The 18,472-nt window shown below is 35.2% G+C and overlaps 2 protein-coding genes across 18 annotated transcripts; one reads left to right on the forward strand and one right to left on the reverse strand.

Moving 5' to 3' along the window:
• Positions 1–376: 376 nt before the first annotated feature.
• LOC122277775 lies at positions 377–10,898 on the reverse strand. 15 transcript variants are annotated; one of them, XM_043087917.1, is made up of 7 exons: positions 10,645–10,898; positions 9,010–9,107; positions 8,617–8,933; positions 7,359–7,412; positions 6,105–6,208; positions 1,174–1,212; positions 377–875 (listed from the first exon to the last, which is right to left on the reverse strand). In XM_043087917.1, the coding sequence occupies exons 4-7, from the start codon at positions 7,369–7,371 to the stop codon at positions 741–743; spliced, it is 291 nt and encodes a 96-aa protein (XP_042943851.1). In that variant the 5' UTR covers positions 7,372–7,412; positions 8,617–8,933; positions 9,010–9,107; positions 10,645–10,898; the 3' UTR covers positions 377–740. The 15 variants fall into 15 exon arrangements, 10 of the variants coding, with proteins under 10 accessions (XP_042943851.1, XP_042943847.1, XP_042943848.1 ...); XM_043087913.1 differs by having other exon boundaries at positions 8,570–8,933; XM_043087914.1 differs by having other exon boundaries at positions 8,566–8,933.
• Positions 10,899–11,499: 601 nt separating this feature from the next.
• LOC122276479 (allantoinase) lies at positions 11,500–18,340 on the forward strand. Of its 3 annotated transcripts, none has more exons than XM_043086240.1 (15): positions 11,503–11,951; positions 12,084–12,177; positions 12,440–12,560; positions 13,223–13,296; positions 13,447–13,523; positions 13,759–13,795; positions 13,869–13,954; positions 15,091–15,150; positions 15,340–15,488; positions 16,006–16,132; positions 16,488–16,643; positions 16,727–16,837; positions 17,635–17,745; positions 17,919–18,017; positions 18,111–18,340. In XM_043086240.1, exons 1-15 carry the CDS (start codon positions 11,859–11,861, stop codon positions 18,237–18,239), a joined length of 1,524 nt encoding a protein of 507 aa, XP_042942174.1. In that variant the 5' UTR covers positions 11,503–11,858; the 3' UTR covers positions 18,240–18,340. The 3 variants fall into 3 exon arrangements, with proteins under 3 accessions (XP_042942175.1, XP_042942174.1, XP_042942172.1); XM_043086238.1 differs by having other exon boundaries at positions 11,504–11,951; positions 12,411–12,560; XM_043086241.1 differs by lacking the exon at positions 16,488–16,643 and having other exon boundaries at positions 11,500–11,951; positions 12,411–12,560.
• The last annotated feature ends 132 nt before the right edge of the window (positions 18,341–18,472 follow it).

Raw genomic sequence — 18,472 nt, forward strand, 5'->3', positions numbered from 1 at the left:
AACAATATCAGCTTTAAATGATCCCAATAACATTCAAGATTGGATTGCAGAAGGAATTACTAGAGACACTAGAATCTTACTGGATAAATTCGCTTTGTGGGAGGCGATTAAGATACATCGATTTCAGAATCGATGCGCACATAAATTTGTGCAGTGGACAGCCTCTAATAATATTATTGGAAGCATACCTCTTATTTCTATTCCTCCTTGCCTTCTTGCTTTTCATAGTGGCAAAGATCCACCAATTGTGTAATTTCTTTACTAAAGTATTTGTACCACTAATGTATCAGTTTTATTAATGCAAGTTTTTTTTCAAGAAAAAAAAAAACCTGGTACACAATCACAATCCTTTGAGCAGCAAGAGTGGCACAGTGCATTGTCCATCGAAAGAAATGTTTTGGACTTCTTTCCAAAACATAAAACTCACTAACAATATCTATCAATGACTTCTCTATCTTTATCAATATTGAACAGAATCCAAACTACACTTGGTTTATTTAAGGTATGCATGCCATCAAGAGAGAAAAGAAACAAAGTACCAGTTTTTCAGTGATGTGAAGGTTGAGGAACCCACTGAGGGACAAAAGATGAACCAAAAAGTACACGACCTTCTGTCAATGCAAAGGCCTGTGCTGAAGCTAATTCGAAGAGGGTATTTGAAGCAGAAAAAAATTGTTTTGTGATGCTAACAACATTGGTAGTGTCAGCATTTTGTTAGTAAATATGTGTTTTGTCTCTCACTATGCAGAAGTGCTTGTTACATCTTCGGTAGTCGTGCTCGGACCAACAGGTGGTTGGGTGGGCTTTGGGAGAGGGGGAGGCTTAGGTGGTCTATTCGAACGAACTTCATCAACTTTCTCTGTGGGAATATCAAACTGCAACATACAAATAAACGTTGTTGAGTTAATGCAATGGTTATATCACTCCTTTATATGAAATTTTGGGGTATTCCTATGCCTGATATCTAGGAGAGAAAATTAGCAAAATAATGCACTGAAGTCGCTAGATGATTCTCTGGTAATGACCAGAAATGTAGGAAATGAAACAAACAAATGCCCAATGCATCGTATCTATATTTACACGTTTTCATATGCATATTTGTAACCCGATAAAATGTGCAAGACAGAATTCTTCACTAAAACTTAAAGCTTAACTCGTTCAGAACAAACTAACCTTGTAACCACAGCCAGATACACAAGCGTGGAAAAATTCCTGTAATGCTAAACAATCAGTAATCAATGAATTGGTAAGATAAGCAAATTCACCAATGTCGATTCTATTTGCTTCCTTGTTGTGCATTTTCGTAATTTAAAAACTAATAGAATGTTGGAAGAACATTAAGCATGACTGTAAAGTTGAACCAGATGTATCCCATATCCCTGCTAGAAGAAGTACCGTGCCTCGAAAATACATTGTCATAATTAAGCCTAAATATTAAATTCCAGCACTATGTACAAAATTTCCAAATAAAAAGAATTAGTATCGTGAAATCTTAAATACTGGTTTCTCCTTGAAGTACAGAGCCTATGAATTCTTGCATCAAATGACATTGATGGCTAAAACTTTTTTTTTATAAGTAATAAGATATTTCATTGATATAAAGATAGGCATAGCCCAAGCACAATAGAGGTATACGAAAGCATACACTTATTTAAGAACTAGAAACCGTTATAAGGAAATCATAGAAGCTAAGATCATTTAGATCTAAAACAATGGCCCACAGAAAAAGTCTTCCAAAAAAAGCTCCTAAACTCTTCCAAGGAACATTCATTGTGACGCCCCCAAATTCCGTTTGGGATCGGACGGACATTTGAAACGTCGAGACATGCAACACAAGGTTACCTGCCCCCGTTCATGACATATAAGATGCAATATTCCTAACATGCATCTAACAATATGCAATATTCGCAGCGGATAAATTTTTTCTTTAGCAATACTATGCACCAAATTGAAAATATCCCAAATGCTTAAAACATACTTCATTAATAAAAATCCATTGAACAACTAAGATCACAACACTAGTCCAAAATGGTTATGATCCAAAAAATAGTAGAGATGCAACTCAATCGTACAAGTAGTAATTTACGTTAATTACTATATCAACATTTATGTCGCACCGTCACTTAGTCAACTGTGTCTAGTTGATCAGCTCCTGATTCTCCTTCAGGTCCTGTAACAAGATCTACCATTCGGGGGGAATGGTAGTTGAGACTACCAAAGTGAGATTTGATTACAAATCTCAGCAAGTTAACAAAAAACTTCCATACAGACTAATGATACATGTATGACAGTAAAAGCATAAATGCATAATCAAATTCATAAGTAATTAAAGCATAACTTAGCGTACAACATAGCATAATTGACATAACTTAAATTGAATCATGAACTGAACTTAACTTGACATGAACTTGATCTGAAACTTGACTTAGCATGAACTTGCTCTGAAACTTGAATTAACATGAAAAATACATACTCCACAGTTGTTGTGGCCCCATGTATTCTACACAAACTTGACTTAACATTAAAAATATATACTCCACAATTGTTGTGGCCCCATGTATTCGACATAAACTTGACTTAACATGAAAAATACATACTCCACAGTTGTTGTGACCCCATGTATTCTACGTGTAAATACATACTCCACAGTTGTTGTGGCCCCATGTATTCTACACAAACTTGACTTAACATGAAAAATACATACTCCACAGTTGTTGTGGCCCCATGTATTCTACACAAACTTGACTTAACATGAAAAATACATACTCCACAGTTGTTGTGGCCCCATGTATTCTACGTGTAAATACATACTCCACAGTTGTTGTGGCCCCATGTATTCTACGCATCACAATTGTAGTAAAATACATACTCCACAGTTGTTGTGGCCCCATGTATTCTCCACAAACATAATGTACTCAAGATGAAACGTGACTTGAACATAACTTGAAATACATGACCAACTTGAGATAGAAACATTTCGTAACATGGCATAACATATAATAGACAACATATTTAACATGACATACTTGCAACAGTGAATATTACATGACTTGACATACATGTAATAGATGACATACTTAGCATGACGTACTTGTAATGTACAGTAATACATAACAGAATATATTATGTAACAGATAAAAATTGATGACAGAATAAATTCTGTATAATAAACAATTACGTGATAACTTGGCGTGGCATGACATATATGATAACACACATACATATACTGTAGTTCTTTTACTTAGCACACATACACAGTAGACTGCTAGTAAGTTAAAAGCTAACTTACCTCGATCTCCGCGTTTCTTATAAAACCTCAAGCGCGATCACGAGGAACTGTAATTAGTGATTCTAAAAGTTAGTACTAAATCACTAATAATTTGAAATATGGAAAAATACTAACTTAAAGAGTAAAATTTCCATTTTACTTCCTACATGTAGGAAAATGACCGTTTTACCCATAACTTAAGGATTTTGCATACTAACTCCAAAAGTCACCAAAATTTACATGCCTCATGTAAATTTTATCCTCAACTCAAATATCAATTTAGAAAAATTTAAAACTAATCACAACTATTAAAACTCCATAGGGCCGAAATTCTCATATGTTATTTCTATTGATTTTTGTTTCTAACTTGTTTTGATCAACCTTTTGATCTATGACTTATAAATATGTGATCTTCAAACCAAACCATCACATGGTTTAAAAAGATGTCCTAAAACATATATAAGCTTCTAATTCAAGATCACATGGTTAAAAATTAACCAAAACATAAATTTAGCCAAGAACATCCACACTTTGGCTTATCTGAATATCTCTTTGTATAAAATTTCATATCTTTGAAACTAACATCAAATATCTTCAAAATAATAATATAACATGTATATAAGATGTTTAGGATCCTCCAATAAAATTATCAAAGTCATTAGAATAGGTTTAGACCACCAAAGAGTTAAACTTTCTCAAAACAGAAACTGTTATTCCTCTTCCAGTTTCTAAGTTTCTAAATCTAAGAAAATCTTTCATCAAAACCTTTAATCATGCAAAAATCCTCAACCAATAGTCATATATACATGTTAACAATACTCCATAAAAATTTCGGACCAATATCTATCCATTAGCTTGGTCAAAAACTCCAAACTATAACATATTCTCCAGTTTATCTCCCAGAATGACCTTTCTATAGTATACACAATATTTGACTGACCAAATGATCTTCAAATGGGGCAAATAAGATATCCATGTAAACTAGACTAAAAAAGGAACAACTTATATGAAGGAGACTTTATGATAAAACACTTACAACAGCTTCGAAATGGGCATGCAAAAGAACTCCTAAAAGCTGTCCGAGAGAGAATGTTTGATATTCTTTTAAAGAAACGTGTAAATGAAGATAAGTTCGTGGGTGATGGCTGGAGATGCTTATGGAAGAGATAAGGGAGATGATAAGGCTGGAGTTGAGAGTTGAGTGTGGTTTTCTCCTACCCAAAATATCTATAAAATATTATCTCAAAATATTCTATCCAATAATATCTATAAAAATCAGCTCAATATATTTTCCAAATGTGGAGTAGACTTGGAAGAGTAAGGTGGCTAAAATCTTTCTATGTGTATTTTAAATCTATGTTCTTAAGATATTTTCCAAATGTGTATTTTGCTTAGGTGTCATGATCTCACACCTTGATTTCCTTCACAATTCCATCTAATGGTTTCTCTTTGTGCTAAGTATCTAATACTATTCATTATGTGTGGTTAAGATCTTGCCAAGTGTCCAAATAAAATATCGCTATCCTAATTTGAACATTTCACACTATGATTTTGAAAACACTGCGCTCAGTATATTTACCGAGGTTACTATTCATTCCAAAAATAAACGTAATAAACTTAGTACTAAAAAATCCTAAATATTCAATTAAGCCTAGTGGTGTAGACTATAATGTATTCTGACACTTCTAACTATCTCAAATAATTAAAATCGCATTTCTGGCACCATAGTGAGTGATAACACTAACTATGTTGACAGGCTAAAACCTATGCGATTAGTCGATTCGTGTAAACTTACGGAATTTTCACGAGGTTCTTAAGGTCAAAAGAAATTCCACAATTGAATTTCTAGTGGGCTGTTACATTCATGATCCTCAAAAAGTCTCTCATTATGTTCACTCCAAATACACAAAAGAATACAAATAGGTGCCATCTTCCTTATAGCTGCAATTTGTGGTGTCCCAGTAATTCATCTCCAACATGCCAAAAGATCAACCACCCAGCCTGGCATCACCCATGCTATTCTCATCTTGCTATTGATGGCTAAAACTTATCATTGTAAAAAAGAAAATCATTGGATCTGCACAATATGCTTTATCCAAGAGGAGCACGAAGTACAGTAGATTCACCAAGCCATCTCTTCTGACAAACTTTTGTTCACAATGTGGCTGTTAAATAGCTCTAATTTGGTAGTTACATTTCCATGACAATGATAACCACAAGGTAAAAGGCATCTACAGTACGGTGATGGAGAAAGGAAACAAGATACAAAGAGGACAGGTTGCTGGGTCACGGTGAACAAGGTTTCTTGTTGATTTGATTTTATCTCTAACACTTATGACAAGTTGAAATGGGTTTATTTTAGTTTTTCCTTTTTAAGAAAAAGAAACATAAGTAATGAGAGTCATTCAACTGTCCTTGGAGGGATCTCACGATCTGGGCATAGCCATGTCACTCCAAATCCATAATCAACAGCACAAACCACCATGTCACTTCAATTTACATGAAGTTGCTCAAATCCTCTTCTCGAGCCCTCAAATAAATTTCAGTTTCACGTGCAAGGGAGACCTAACCTAACCAATAACTTTCTTTGCCCAAAAGCTCTGAACTTCAGTAACAATAAATACTATTTCCATTGAATTTGCATATCAAATACTTCATTTTGATACAAAGGTGAAACCACAAACTAGGTTATTTTACTAACCAAAGGGGATGAACGCATATCTTCACCAAGCAGCTTAATTTGTAGGCAATAACCATAAATTTTAAAATAAATCACATCATTCAGTGTCATGAGACAAAGGAAAAATATGAAAGAACCACGAGTGAATAAGAGAACCTCTGAGTTGACTGCAGCACCGGGAGAACGATCAAAGTAGGCACTCCACTTGCGGCCCTTTAGTACAGGGTCCTTATAGCATAGCTCATCGCACTCCTCCAAGCCTGGAAATGCAATATCTTCTCAAGTGAAGCTTGTAAACAACTACAAGAATAAATATTGACTTCCCGCTCCCATGTATCAGTATGCACTTTTTTTTTGTGTTCGTAAAAGAGCTCTTCAAACCAATGATTTATTACATATCAGGTCCAATGTATGGATAAATCATTGTTTAAAAAATATCCAAGCTAAAGTGAACCGAGAGTGTGTTTTAACGGCCATTTTCAAGACACCAGCTAATTCAAGTTCTCCCCTTTAAAACAGAGAAGAGCAGTGCTCAAGACTGTCAAGTAGGTGGGAAACTTCTGTAAGTAAGAAGAGTATTAATCCCATAGAGTAGCTGTAATAACCCTAACAAGCATCCCTTTATATCTAAGGGATGGGGCAATGTTTTCTAGGGGCCACTGGAGCTACCGGCTGACCCAAACCTGAAATCTAGATTTGCATGCATGACCAGTATGTTAACACCAATTACTTGAACTAAACTAAACCTGAAAACAAGCATCCTAATTTTTTGTTGACATTCAAACCATATAAAGTTCTCTCCAAATTGTGAAAAACTATCAAACATAGATATATCACTAGCCTATAATCTCCAAATACACACAACAAAATATGTAGTCCAACAAATGTGAAATAGATAGGAGATTTTCATATTTAGAAAATCTCCAAAATAGCCTCAATACAAGCCTAACAAGTCCCAATAAAAGAATCTTAAATACAAAATAACTCAAGAAGCGAGTACAGGTCTACCAACACAGGCACACCCTTAAGAGTAACTAAGGGGATTTTAGGTCCATTTTTTAAATTTCCAACGAACATCTCCTCAATAGGTTAGCACATTCTTTCTAATAAAAAATCCCTTACAAAATTGATTTCCTAACTTACTTTGCTAGAAACAAATGGAGCCAAACTACTGCATACACTAGAGTGTTGATCCGGCTCAAGTACAACACAAATACCTTAAAAGGATTTGAATCAAGCTCTAGATTTGATGAGTACAAACCTCAGAAAGAATTAGCATCCAAAAATAATATGGTAATCAGTTCGAGAAAATGAACGGTTTCAAATATGAATTTAAAATGAAAAAATATAAACACCCGACCTAAATGATTTAGAAGCAAAATTGACACGAATCAGGTAAGAAAAACTTGCATTCTTCCCACATCTCTCCATCAGTATCGCATGCCTTTTTGCAAAATACTCGCCCTACAAGAATCCATACTGTATTTAATCAGTAGTTTTAAATTTTAAAAGAGCACTATATACTTATTGTAACAAATTCCAGCACAAGGACTTTGAAGTGACTACTGAGTAATACACAAAAGAGACCCAAAACAAGCATAAGAATTAGATCCCAATGTCCTTCTTGAACTGATAGAGAGTAGAAATGTTATAAAGAATCTTGCATGAAGTGAAACCTCTGGGTCACAGCACCACTCTTCAAACAGTTTAAATTAATTAAGGCTTATACATGAACTATATATACTTGTTATAACCTAAACAAGGGTAACTCGCGCCCATGTGATCCTACAAAGTAGGTGCCATAATAAAATGGCATTCATGAGATGGTTTTACATCAATATTGCTATTATCAGTTACTAAACAAACATGGTTAAATAAGGTATCTTATTCGGCATAGTGGAATTGCTGAAAAGATCAACATAAAAGAAAGTTATACTTCATAATTCTAGAAGTGCAGACTGGGTAAATCTGTAGGATTTAATTGGGGAAACCAGAATCTGAGAGAAGGAAATAGAGATAGGTGGGGGGATATCCAACATTGGCAGTTATTGTCTTTGATAGAGAGCGTATAGATGTGGTGCACTCATTAGTTAGGAAAATCATTAGTGGGAAACCAGACATTATGGTTTCTCATTATGTGTGGTTTCCCACTAATGTGTGGCCAAATGTTTCTCATTATGGTTTCGACGATATATTGTCATACATGAGTAGCACAATGCAAAAATGAAGAACAGTAGCACTAACTAAGAGAAAAGCAACATAAACCTCGAGGACTGGAAAAGCTTAACTGTGAATAATGAGAATTCACCCAAAGAAGCCCAAAACAAGCACCGGTAAAGAAAAATGAGAATCCAACCACGGTAAATATGATAAACACTTCAAAAAGAAAGAACCAAACAGAATGGAATTAGAACATCTTCATCTTGACTCAATCAGTAAGAATCGGTCAAAATGTTGAAGATAGATATTAAAAGGTTAGGGCGTAGATTTCTTTCTACTACTTGCATGTTGTCATCTAACACTGAAGAACTAATAGTACTCCATCATCCATCAAGCAACTTTACATAACATGCACTTGGTATTACAGTGGATCCTGCCTACAACGCATATGATTCACCTACGCCGACTTCTAAAAGCTGGAGATTCCAAGAAGAGAGTGTTTAACTACATGAACTTCCGTTGAAAGAAGCGGCAGTTCATTCAAGACCATCGAGGGTGCTCCAGCTCTTGATGCATTTAGAGGGGGAACTTTTCGTAAAATCTTTTTTTCCTTCGAAGTTTAGTTCTAAACGTGTTAGAAATTTCCAAAGCTAAGCAAAGTTGGCCTATACGCTCGGGGGTTCACCGAAAGAACGCCAAAAGGAGTAAAATGGGTAAACATTTAAACATTACCGAGAAGAATTTACCGGTATTAAAATAAATAGAAATTCAAAGATTATACCGTGATCGAATAAACAAATCGAGCAAGGTACAATACACATTAACCTACAAGGTTTGCAAAATGTACAGGATCAATGTTCGGAAAGAAAACACAGACACAGATCTGAGAAAAGAGTCCTACATGGAATCTGCATCAGCTTTGCGCACTTATTCGTGCACGTATTTCTGCAAGGCGATGCCCACTGTTGCGGAATCATTTTTTCTCACTCTCCCCTCTTTCTGTATGTGGTTGAGAAATAGAGTATGAAAATTGATGCAAATAAGCTATGGAAGAAAATTGTATCGAAGAAAAAACTTTATTAGACTGCAAAATAGTGTTAACATATTTTTAGTTTGTTATGGCAGCTGAAATAAGAAATAACTAGTTCTAACTAACTTGCCGAGCGTACAAATCCAGTTGATTATACGTCACATGCCAGAGTGTGTAAAGGCTGGAAGGCGGGGAAAGAGTTGTAATTCTCCTTGAGGCACCGGGGGAAGTAACATGATGAATTTTCGAAGAAAACTGAAGAAAAGACGAGACGTGGCACAGTTCCACGTTCGCTTGTCAGTGATTCGAGTGAATGCCGGATAAAAAAATTCGTTCAACATTCACTTGATCAGCTGCTCGATTAGAGAGTTCGTTCCACTAGTTGCTTGAGAGAAGTTCAGAAAGAGAGTTCATTCAACTAACCGTTTAAACAAATTTTAGACATAAACTTGGCTTGAGCGATACATCAAATAGAAAGTTTGCTTGACACCTTGCCCGACAATCGCTCAAGCAAAATAGCGAAAATGCTAATTGAAATGATAAAGTTGACCGATTAAAATGATTGATTGAATATTTAAAAAAAAAATTATTTAATGATTAAAAAAGTAAATATTAGTGAATTGATATTTTTTATTATTTTTTAAAACTGTTAAAAATTGTGTAAAAAATGATTAGAAGAAAAAAATTAGAAAAATTAAAAAAATCATCTACATTGCATCGGTTCATTTCATTGGTTGTTTATTGTTACTAACAGCATTGTCTATTAAGAAAAATTCTATTTACAATTCTAAATGAGGAATTGCGTGTACAATTTTATTAATAAATGAGAATAAAAAAATATTATCTAAAAAGGAATATTATTATAATTTTAATTATTTTAAAATATAATTATATGGATTTATATAAACAATTCCAAATAAAAACTATACGTAGACAACTCATATATCAAAACGTGGTACAGAGAAAAATTAAGTATAATTTTTGTTGTTTTCGTTATGAGAAAAACTCAAGCCGGTCGGATGACGTTGTTATTTTTACACCCACTAATAAAAGTTGGCCACATAAGAGGTGTCGGAACTAAACATCTACACCTGCACGCAGAGTCTCTTCTCCCTCCCACGCATTATTCTTCTTCCCCCTCCCTTGGAGAAAAACGACGAAAGCAATTCATCCCTTCCTCCCTCGCCCACATGTCACCAAAATTCTATATTCAAAATGATGACCATTTGCTGTATCGTGCATAAGTAAAAATAAAATTTTCTAAATGATCCAGACCACATCCAATCAAGATCCAAATACTATATTTGCCATGAAATGAAATATGAAGTCTAATGGTTGCAGAAGTTTGAGAAATGATTGTAAGCAAGAAAGAAATCCCTCACACATTTTCTCAGTGGCCAAACAGATTTCTCTCACATTTTCAGAGCAACCAAACATATTCTCTCCCACATTTTCGCAGCACTATACATGTATAACAAATGGAGGAAGAAGAAAGAAAAACAGTACCTTGCTATGACAACAACTCTCTCAAAAACTTTGTAGAGAGCGTATTTTACAACCCAACATCAGAGAGAGAGTCTTTTAGAGAGAGAAGAGAGAGAGATAGGAGATAGAAGGGGAGCAGGACGTGGGTGGGAGGAGGGAGAGGGTGAGAGAAAGAGATCATCTGCATGAGAGTGCAAATGCATTTTACTTGGTGGGTGTGAAAAAAACTACATATCCGACCGGCTGGGAGTATCACCCTTTCGTTATGTGAATGGTCCCTGACTCATCGGATAGAATTTATACACCATTATTGTCCAAAATATTCATTATTCAATCTGGGAAGTGGAAACGTACAAAATATACAGCTATGCTCCACTAGTGCGGTCCTACGAACCAACGTGGACACTGAAATTTTTGTTTGCTGTTAAACTTTATTTTTTATACATATTTAAATATTTTTAAAAAATAAAAATATATATTAATATATTAAAAATTATTTTTGTAATTATTAATTTTTTTTTTAAATACATTAACTCTCAAAATGAGAAAATATACCTATGAGACATGCTAGTATTTTTTAAAATATAAAGTATAATTTTTATTGAGTATTTATTATATAAATATTTTATGTATTTAAGAAAAACTTATAAATATTTATTTTTTTACATAAAAGTTATTAATATGTTAAAAATTAAAAATTTTAAATAAAAATTAATAAAAAGAATCTTATATAAGTATATGTAACTGATAATTTATTATTTGTTTTAGAAATACAGTTTTAGATACATTAATGAATAAATAATTTCCATTTATTTATCATAAAATCTAAATAGAGTGATCTCCATCTACAACGAGAATATTCAACGTTGGGTCTTTTATTTTCCAAATTTAAGCGTCCAATTAGAATCAGAGAATATATAAATCTCTGGCTCAACACGTAAGCAGGGCCTGGTAGCTCCCTGAATTCAAGAAGATTATGCACTGCAAAATCTAGTGCATAATCTGAGTATCTAGTCGTATCCCCATCACGTCGAAAAACAAATGGGTTCTGAAACCGGCTGTGAGGAGCCGAGGGAGTGCTGTGACATGGATTTTTTCCCCGGCGCGTGACGCAAATAGTCAACTTTTACAGGTTCGTGAACCTCGAGGAGTCCCTCTCTCAATTGGCTCGTTTTGTCTCCTTGAACCGGGCGTGCGTTTGCGAATTTGTCTGTGCTCGTGTGGTAGCAGAGAAAATGGAGTATATGCTACTATGGAGGATGTTACCTCTGCTCGCACTGGGCGCTTCTTTTTTGTTCCTGTTCTACGTCCAGAACTACTCTTCCAAGGTTTCTGGTTATATTGAGTAAAACCTGAGAAAGTAGTAATTGTTTGGAATGGTTTTTGGTTTATGGCAATTTTAGTAGCTTCATATTTCAGGCGAATCTTATGCTGATGGAATTTGACGTTTCATGTGGCAGTTGCCTCACAAGGAATGCAGCCTTCTTCCTTACCAGCGGTATTGGATAGCCAGCAAGCGTATTGTGACACCACAAGGGGTCATTTCTGGTGCAGGTCTGTTTAGTTGGTATTAATCTAGGAAAAATTGGTATTCTTCGTACTTTTAACGATATGATTGATGTATAAATAAAAAAATAACAAATAAATTTCCAATCATTTGATTCCTAGTGAAGGAAGGAACGAAGAAGGATGTTGGTTAAAAGATTATGATTCATGAATAGCATTACTGAACTTTTGTTAAACCAAGATTTTTTTAGGCTTATCATTTTACCACTTAATTAATGCAGTTTTCTTGATAAAATCTGTAAATGGGCAGTTGAAATAAAGGAAGGTAAGATTGTTACCATTGTTAAAGAGGAGGATAGACATTGGAATTCCAAGGAGGGACATGTAGTTGATTATGGAGAGGCTGTTGTCATGCCTGGCCTGATTGACATGTAAGCCGTGAAAGCTCTCTCTTCCTTGTTGTCTATTTCTTCACTGTGAAAGCATAATAAATGGTTGCATAAATTTGGTACCGTATTTTGGGTTGTGTCCGGCCAAAGACATTAATTTGCAAAGTTCTTTGTCTAATTATGACATTTTCGCACTGTATTTTCATTAACATTTTGGTTCAGAGTGTAAGGTACTGCGACTTTTATCATGTCAAAAAGTAAAACAGAGTCCATTCAAATGTTCTCCTTTGATTAGTGTTAATTATAGAGCCAATGATGAGGCCACGTCAAACCAGATTGCTCAACAACTGAATCAAAGTTCAAACATCTAAGAATCCTGTACAGAAATTGTGTTTCAGATGTAACCTTCGAGCCCTTTCAAATGTATTTATTGTTTGATGTACATATCTCTTGTAGCAAACTCATCCTACTCATTATGCAATTATATGAAACCCCTTGACCAGGGCACGGATGATTGCATTAAACCTTATGCTATATTGTTGGAAATTGTTTATCATGTAGTTCTTTAGTTGGGCTGTAATTTGCAGTGCATAAAAGGTTAGTCAATTTGATTGTATCAATAAGAAAACTTGCTTGCAAAAATAGAAATAAGATGTTATTATTATTTTTTTTAATGTGAACTTCTTTGGTTTTGTTCATGGAAGGCATGCACATCTTGATGATCCTGGAAGAGCTGATTGGGAAGGATTTCCATCGGGGACTAAAGCAGCCGCTGCAGGTATGGCAATCTCCCTCATTTGTACTTGTGTTCCGAAGGTCCTTCTGTCGGTTATGAACTTTGAACATGATTTCTATGCGATACCAGAACTTTTGACCTTTCAATATTGATCACCTCTGTTCTTATTTGGCATCACTGTGTTTTCCACAGGCGGTATAACAACATTAGTTGACATGCCTCTGAATAACTTTCCTTCAACCATGTCTCAAGAGACATTGAAACTCAAGGTACCGACTGATGAGCGGAAATTGTGTCTTGATTACATTCCTACACATCACAAAGCCAACTATTTCTTTTAACTCTAATTTTTTTCATGTTCATTTGTGTGAGTTTCTTCTGCTTTCATATCCCATCCATCTCCTTTTATTTAGAAATGAAGCTGTGAGTTTATATGAGGTTATAATTGCAGATCAGTTCAATTTACTGCTATCTAATTCGGCCATTTGTGCTTCTGCTTAACAGATTGAAGCAGCAAAGGAGAGGATTTATGTTGATGTTGGTATGCTGTTGAATCTATAAATTAGCCCCATGAAAACTCAAGTACCATTGTTTCTAAACTATGTGACCAACAGGTTTCTGGGGAGGTTTAGTTCCCGAAAATGCATTCAACTCAAGTTCTCTTGAGGGTCTCCTAAATGCAGGTGCTCTTGGTTTGAAGGTAAATTTTTTCAGAAGTGCTGTTGGTTGTCACCGATCATTCTTACATATCCTGCATAGAACAGGGTTACTGTTAGTTTATCAATTGGGTAGCATTTACAGTATTAACAACTCGCAAACTCTACAACTGTTTATAATCCTAAAATATCTCTATCAGTTGTTCTCAGCCACACAAATACGTGTGAACCATTATGCTCAGTTGTTTCCTCTTTATTTCAAAGCATGCATAGGATTGGGCAATTTTTCTTATATCAAGAACTAGGAGGAGAAATTGCATTCTATTTTACTAATTGGAAGCCATCTTGCCACCACAACCACACTGCCACTTTTGGATATCTCAATTTCGATCATGGTGCTTGTGTTATTCTACCAGTTTTTTTTTTTTTTTCTTTTATTTAACCTCACGCATATGTGTAATTGCTAGAGACATATTTGTTACTTTCACGGCACTACACATCCTGCTTACATTTGAGAAACGTGGATGGAACAAAGTCTACACTGGTGAAAATAGTTCCCTATTTGAACAACAGAACCTCCAAATCCTTATTTCTTCTGACTCTTGATTTTCCAATGTTAAATTTAACATCCTCGCATAGAATGACTTTCAGAGTGTAAGCTAATTTAGCAGGCTTATGAAGGATTGATGCATAAAGTATGATTGTATCACTTCCCCCCTTTCTCTATCAGTTTATTTAGTAAGTTAGTAACCTAATCTTTCTAAGGTAGATGAAAATGATGCTCTCTAGCTGCTAAGGACTGCAACATAAGATCTACTGTCAATTACATCAATTAGTGGAACCTAAGTTTCAGGAGTGGTTTTGTGCTGCTCTCGAACTTATAATTGTATCAACTACCTGCTTCGGCATGAAAACAACATGAATTGATTTTTGGCATATAACTGGTTCTACAGGGTAAAATTGGAACATTTTGTAAATATCACATCATGTAGGTTTTTTATTCATCACCATCTTTGAATTGTTATTGATAAAATATGCATTAAGAAGGCTTATTAGGCAATGAAAATACAACAACATAGAGTATGCATGTATTATTTAAGGTCATTTTGACTCAAGATTTCCCGTTTCTGATAAGTATTTTATTAGAGATCATCTGATAAAGTTCTGTGTTTCTTTGTAGTCCTTCATGTGTCCTTCAGGGATCAACGATTTCCCCATGACAAACATCAATCATATTAAGGTTTGTTTCCTGATACTCAATCCAAATGTTCATACAATAGTCCAACTGTTCTTTTCATCCAATTATACAATATTCCATCACGATACAGGAATAATTTTGTAGGTAGCCTTTATTGCTATAATATAAGCTTGCATGTATTCTCATTATTTTGGCATACTTGCATAAGATATACAATTCTTCATTCCTCAGGAGGGACTGTCTGTACTGGCAAAATACAGAAGACCATTACTTGTACATGCAGAGCTTCAACAAGATTCTGAAAGCCACTTGGAGATTAAAGAGGGTAGTGATGATCCTCGTTTGTACTCAACTTATCTTAAGACTAGGCCACCTTCATGGTAAGATGTTGCTTGTGACTTTGTGAACAAGTAATCAATCTATTGAGCTATTGCTTGCTATGTTCTTATCCTCCAGACAAAATTTTTTATGAAATTAATTTATTTATGGTAGTTATACATATTGGTCCAGTCAATCATCCATTCTGGCTTGCACTGGGACATAGTGTACATGCATTCTGCTTCAACCTGGCATACAAATCATGTATCAATTCATTATGTTTTCGTACCATGAGTAATGTTAAAACATTCCAATACCTGATGTATTAGCCACAATATTTCACAAATAAAAGCCATATAAACACATAGGATCTCTAGTTTGGACCACCTTTTTTTGGCACTAGATAACTACTTTCAATTTTCATGCCCCTTGAAACTGAGAAAGTAGTCATTGTTTTTCTCCCCCGTAAGTATCAAAAGGAGGTACCTCTAGCATTTCAGGATAATCATCTTTAGTTGGAGCGATCTCTATCAATGTCATTTTACATTATTTGTGATATCGTTCATTATTCTGAATCAGGGAGGAGGCAGCTATTAAGGAGCTTGTAACTGTCACAAAGGACACAAGGAATGGTGGTCCCGCAGAAGGAGCTCATCTTCACATCGTTCACTTGTCTGATTCAAGTTCTTCCTTAGATCTTATTAAGGTATCATGCGCGTAGCTCCAGTGAGGCATAAATATTACTGAAGATGCCAAATTCTTATTGACCTTTATACACATCTACTTTGGCATAGACTTGCACCCATGACAAGATCAATAATCAGAATTATCTGTTCTTCTTTTAGTTTGAAGCCTTTTTTTACTGTTGTTCTCTTCCTCATAACAACTTCCTTCAGTGGATCTTCAATTTCAGCCAACTGAGAATGGCTACATGAATTTTCTTAGAGCCATTTGCCTCTATTAATTCTTTCAAACTTTACTTCTCTCGTGGAAAGCAATACTTGTAAATGCTTTTTTCTTTTGACTGAGAACGTTAGTCTCATTTCTACATTTTGTTATAGAAAGCAAAAAGTGGTGGTGACAGCATAACTGTTGAGACTTGCCCCCATTATTTGGCTTTCTCAGCAGAAGAGATTCAGGATGGAGATACTCGTTTTAAGTGTTCTCCACCCATTCGTGATTCAGCCAATAAAGAAAAACTATGGGAAGCTTTGTTGGTATTTTCTATTACATATGACTTAAATGCTATATTTTTACTATACACCACATATGATTCTACATGGTTTTGATGTATTTTCAGGAAGGACATATTGATGTGCTAAGTTCTGATCATTCTCCGACACTGCCAGAACTCAAGCTGCTTGATGATGGTAACTTTTTGAAGGCCTGGGGTGGCATATCGTCTTTGCAGGTTGGTGTGTTTACACTTAGTATAGATAGATAACTTGTCAAAATCTATGGATACCATGGAACTTGACTGAAGAATACCATAGCTTGCAATTGTTTATATAGGATGCTACTTTGAGGGACTCATCTTAGAAGTTGCAGCAAACTTTTCATGAAATTGATTGGGCACTGTACCCGGCTACATCTTTGGATGAGGGAGGTTTCATGTTAGTGAGCATGGGACCTCATTGTCCTGTTCTGTGTGCTTGCATGGTTTTAAGTTTTAACAGGGAAAAGTTACTACACACGCCACAGCTGAGGAAGCTTGTCTATATGGTAGAGAATATATATATATATATTTTTATTAGCATGCATGATATTTGTCTTTATCTTGGAGGAAATTAAGAAGATTAACAAAATAACTGAGACATGAGAACTACTGCTTGGATATATATGTAGAGGCCTAGGTGTATCGTAACACATGTAAGCATTATGAGAGCCAAATCTATACATTGTCCTTTAGATACCCTATCATCCAACTCAGAGGCGAGGTTGTCATTTCTAATCCCATTCGATGCCAGAGGTGGAGGATTATATTATGGCCATTGGACAATTTGTTGCCCATAATTAGGCATGCTCCATGGGGGGAATATTGAAATGATGTACTTGAAGGGACATTGAAATATACGTTGTTAAACTCGTGATTTCAAATATGCGTAGTAGTGTAAAAAGGAAAGTATGCTCCAATTTCTCAATTAGTTTGACATTCTTTCAGTCCTTGGTTCTAACAAGTAACTGCCATCCTTTTGTGAGTATCTGCAGTTCATTCTTCCTGTGACGTGGTCATATGGGCAGAAATATGGGGTAACTTTGGAACAGTTGGCTCTATGGTGGAGTGAGAGGCCCGCCAAACTTGCTGGACTAGAACTAAAGGTGATATTACTACTTCTTTCATATTCATCATTGTGATTTAAACAATTAGATATAACAAGCTCAAAACAGTGGCTTGCTGGAATCAGTCCAGTACATGCAGATTAGACAATTTTGTATTATTTCCTAACAATTTCTTACCCAATCATTGTGTGAATTTTGATTCTATCATCTAGGGTGCAATTGCTGTGGGAAACCATGCAGATATTGCCATATGGGAACCAGAAGTGGAGTTTGACCTCAATGATGGCTACACTGTATACCTTAAGCATCCTGTATGTCTTCGTTATTTGTCTACTCTCACTTTTATTATGCCTACTTAGATTCTCTTCTAATACAGTAGTTTGCTGTGAACTTCATCCATATAGAGTATCTCTGCCTACATGGGATCAAAACTATCTGGAAGAACGCTGGCAACTTTTGTAAGGGGGAACCTTGTCTACAAAAAGGAGGAGCATGCTCCTGCTGCCTGTGGTGTTCCCATCCTTGCAAGATAAAAAACTTAATTTACTATTTGGTCTTGTAACTGTCAAACTGATTCTAAATCTCGATGGTTTGTTAAGTTTTCATGTTTCTTCAATTATGGATTTTCTGACAATCCCTTTCAACTTTTGTCCATTACATAGCCTAGTTTCAGTTGAGGGTGGACCGGTTAATTGTTGGAGGCAATGCCACTGGATACAATTTCACAATAAGCATCTGTTGCCGCAGCCAAATTTTCTGGTTGATG

Source organism: Carya illinoinensis, chromosome 9 (assembly GCF_018687715.1).
Source record: "Carya illinoinensis cultivar Pawnee chromosome 9, C.illinoinensisPawnee_v1, whole genome shotgun sequence".
In the NCBI taxonomy this organism is placed as follows: Eukaryota; Viridiplantae; Streptophyta; class Magnoliopsida; order Fagales; family Juglandaceae; genus Carya; species Carya illinoinensis.

What these genes read in the sequence shown, in the direction of transcription:
- LOC122277775 (XM_043087907.1), bottom strand. Translation starts at nt 9,085, where the DNA reads ATGATTCCGCAACAGTGGGCATCGCCTTGCAGAAATACGTGCACGAAT. An exon ending in GTGCTGCAGTCAACTCAGAG is followed by an intron (nt 1,213 to 6,104) that starts GTTCTCTTATTC and finishes TTAGCATTACAG; the next exon opens with GAATTTTTCCACGCTTGTGT. An exon ending in TATCTGGCTGTGGTTACAAG is followed by an intron (nt 876 to 1,173) that starts GTTAGTTTGTTC and finishes TGTATGTTGCAG; the next exon opens with TTTGATATTCCCACAGAGAA.
- LOC122276479 (XM_043086238.1), top strand. Translation starts at nt 11,876, where the DNA reads ATGGAGGATGTTACCTCTGCTCGCACTGGGCGCTTCTTTTTTGTTCCT. An exon ending in AGGGGTCATTTCTGGTGCAG is followed by an intron (nt 12,178 to 12,410) that starts GTCTGTTTAGTT and finishes TAATTAATGCAG; the next exon opens with TTTTCTTGATAAAATCTGTA. An exon ending in CTTCCTTAGATCTTATTAAG is followed by an intron (nt 16,133 to 16,487) that starts GTATCATGCGCG and finishes ATTTTGTTATAG; the next exon opens with AAAGCAAAAAGTGGTGGTGA.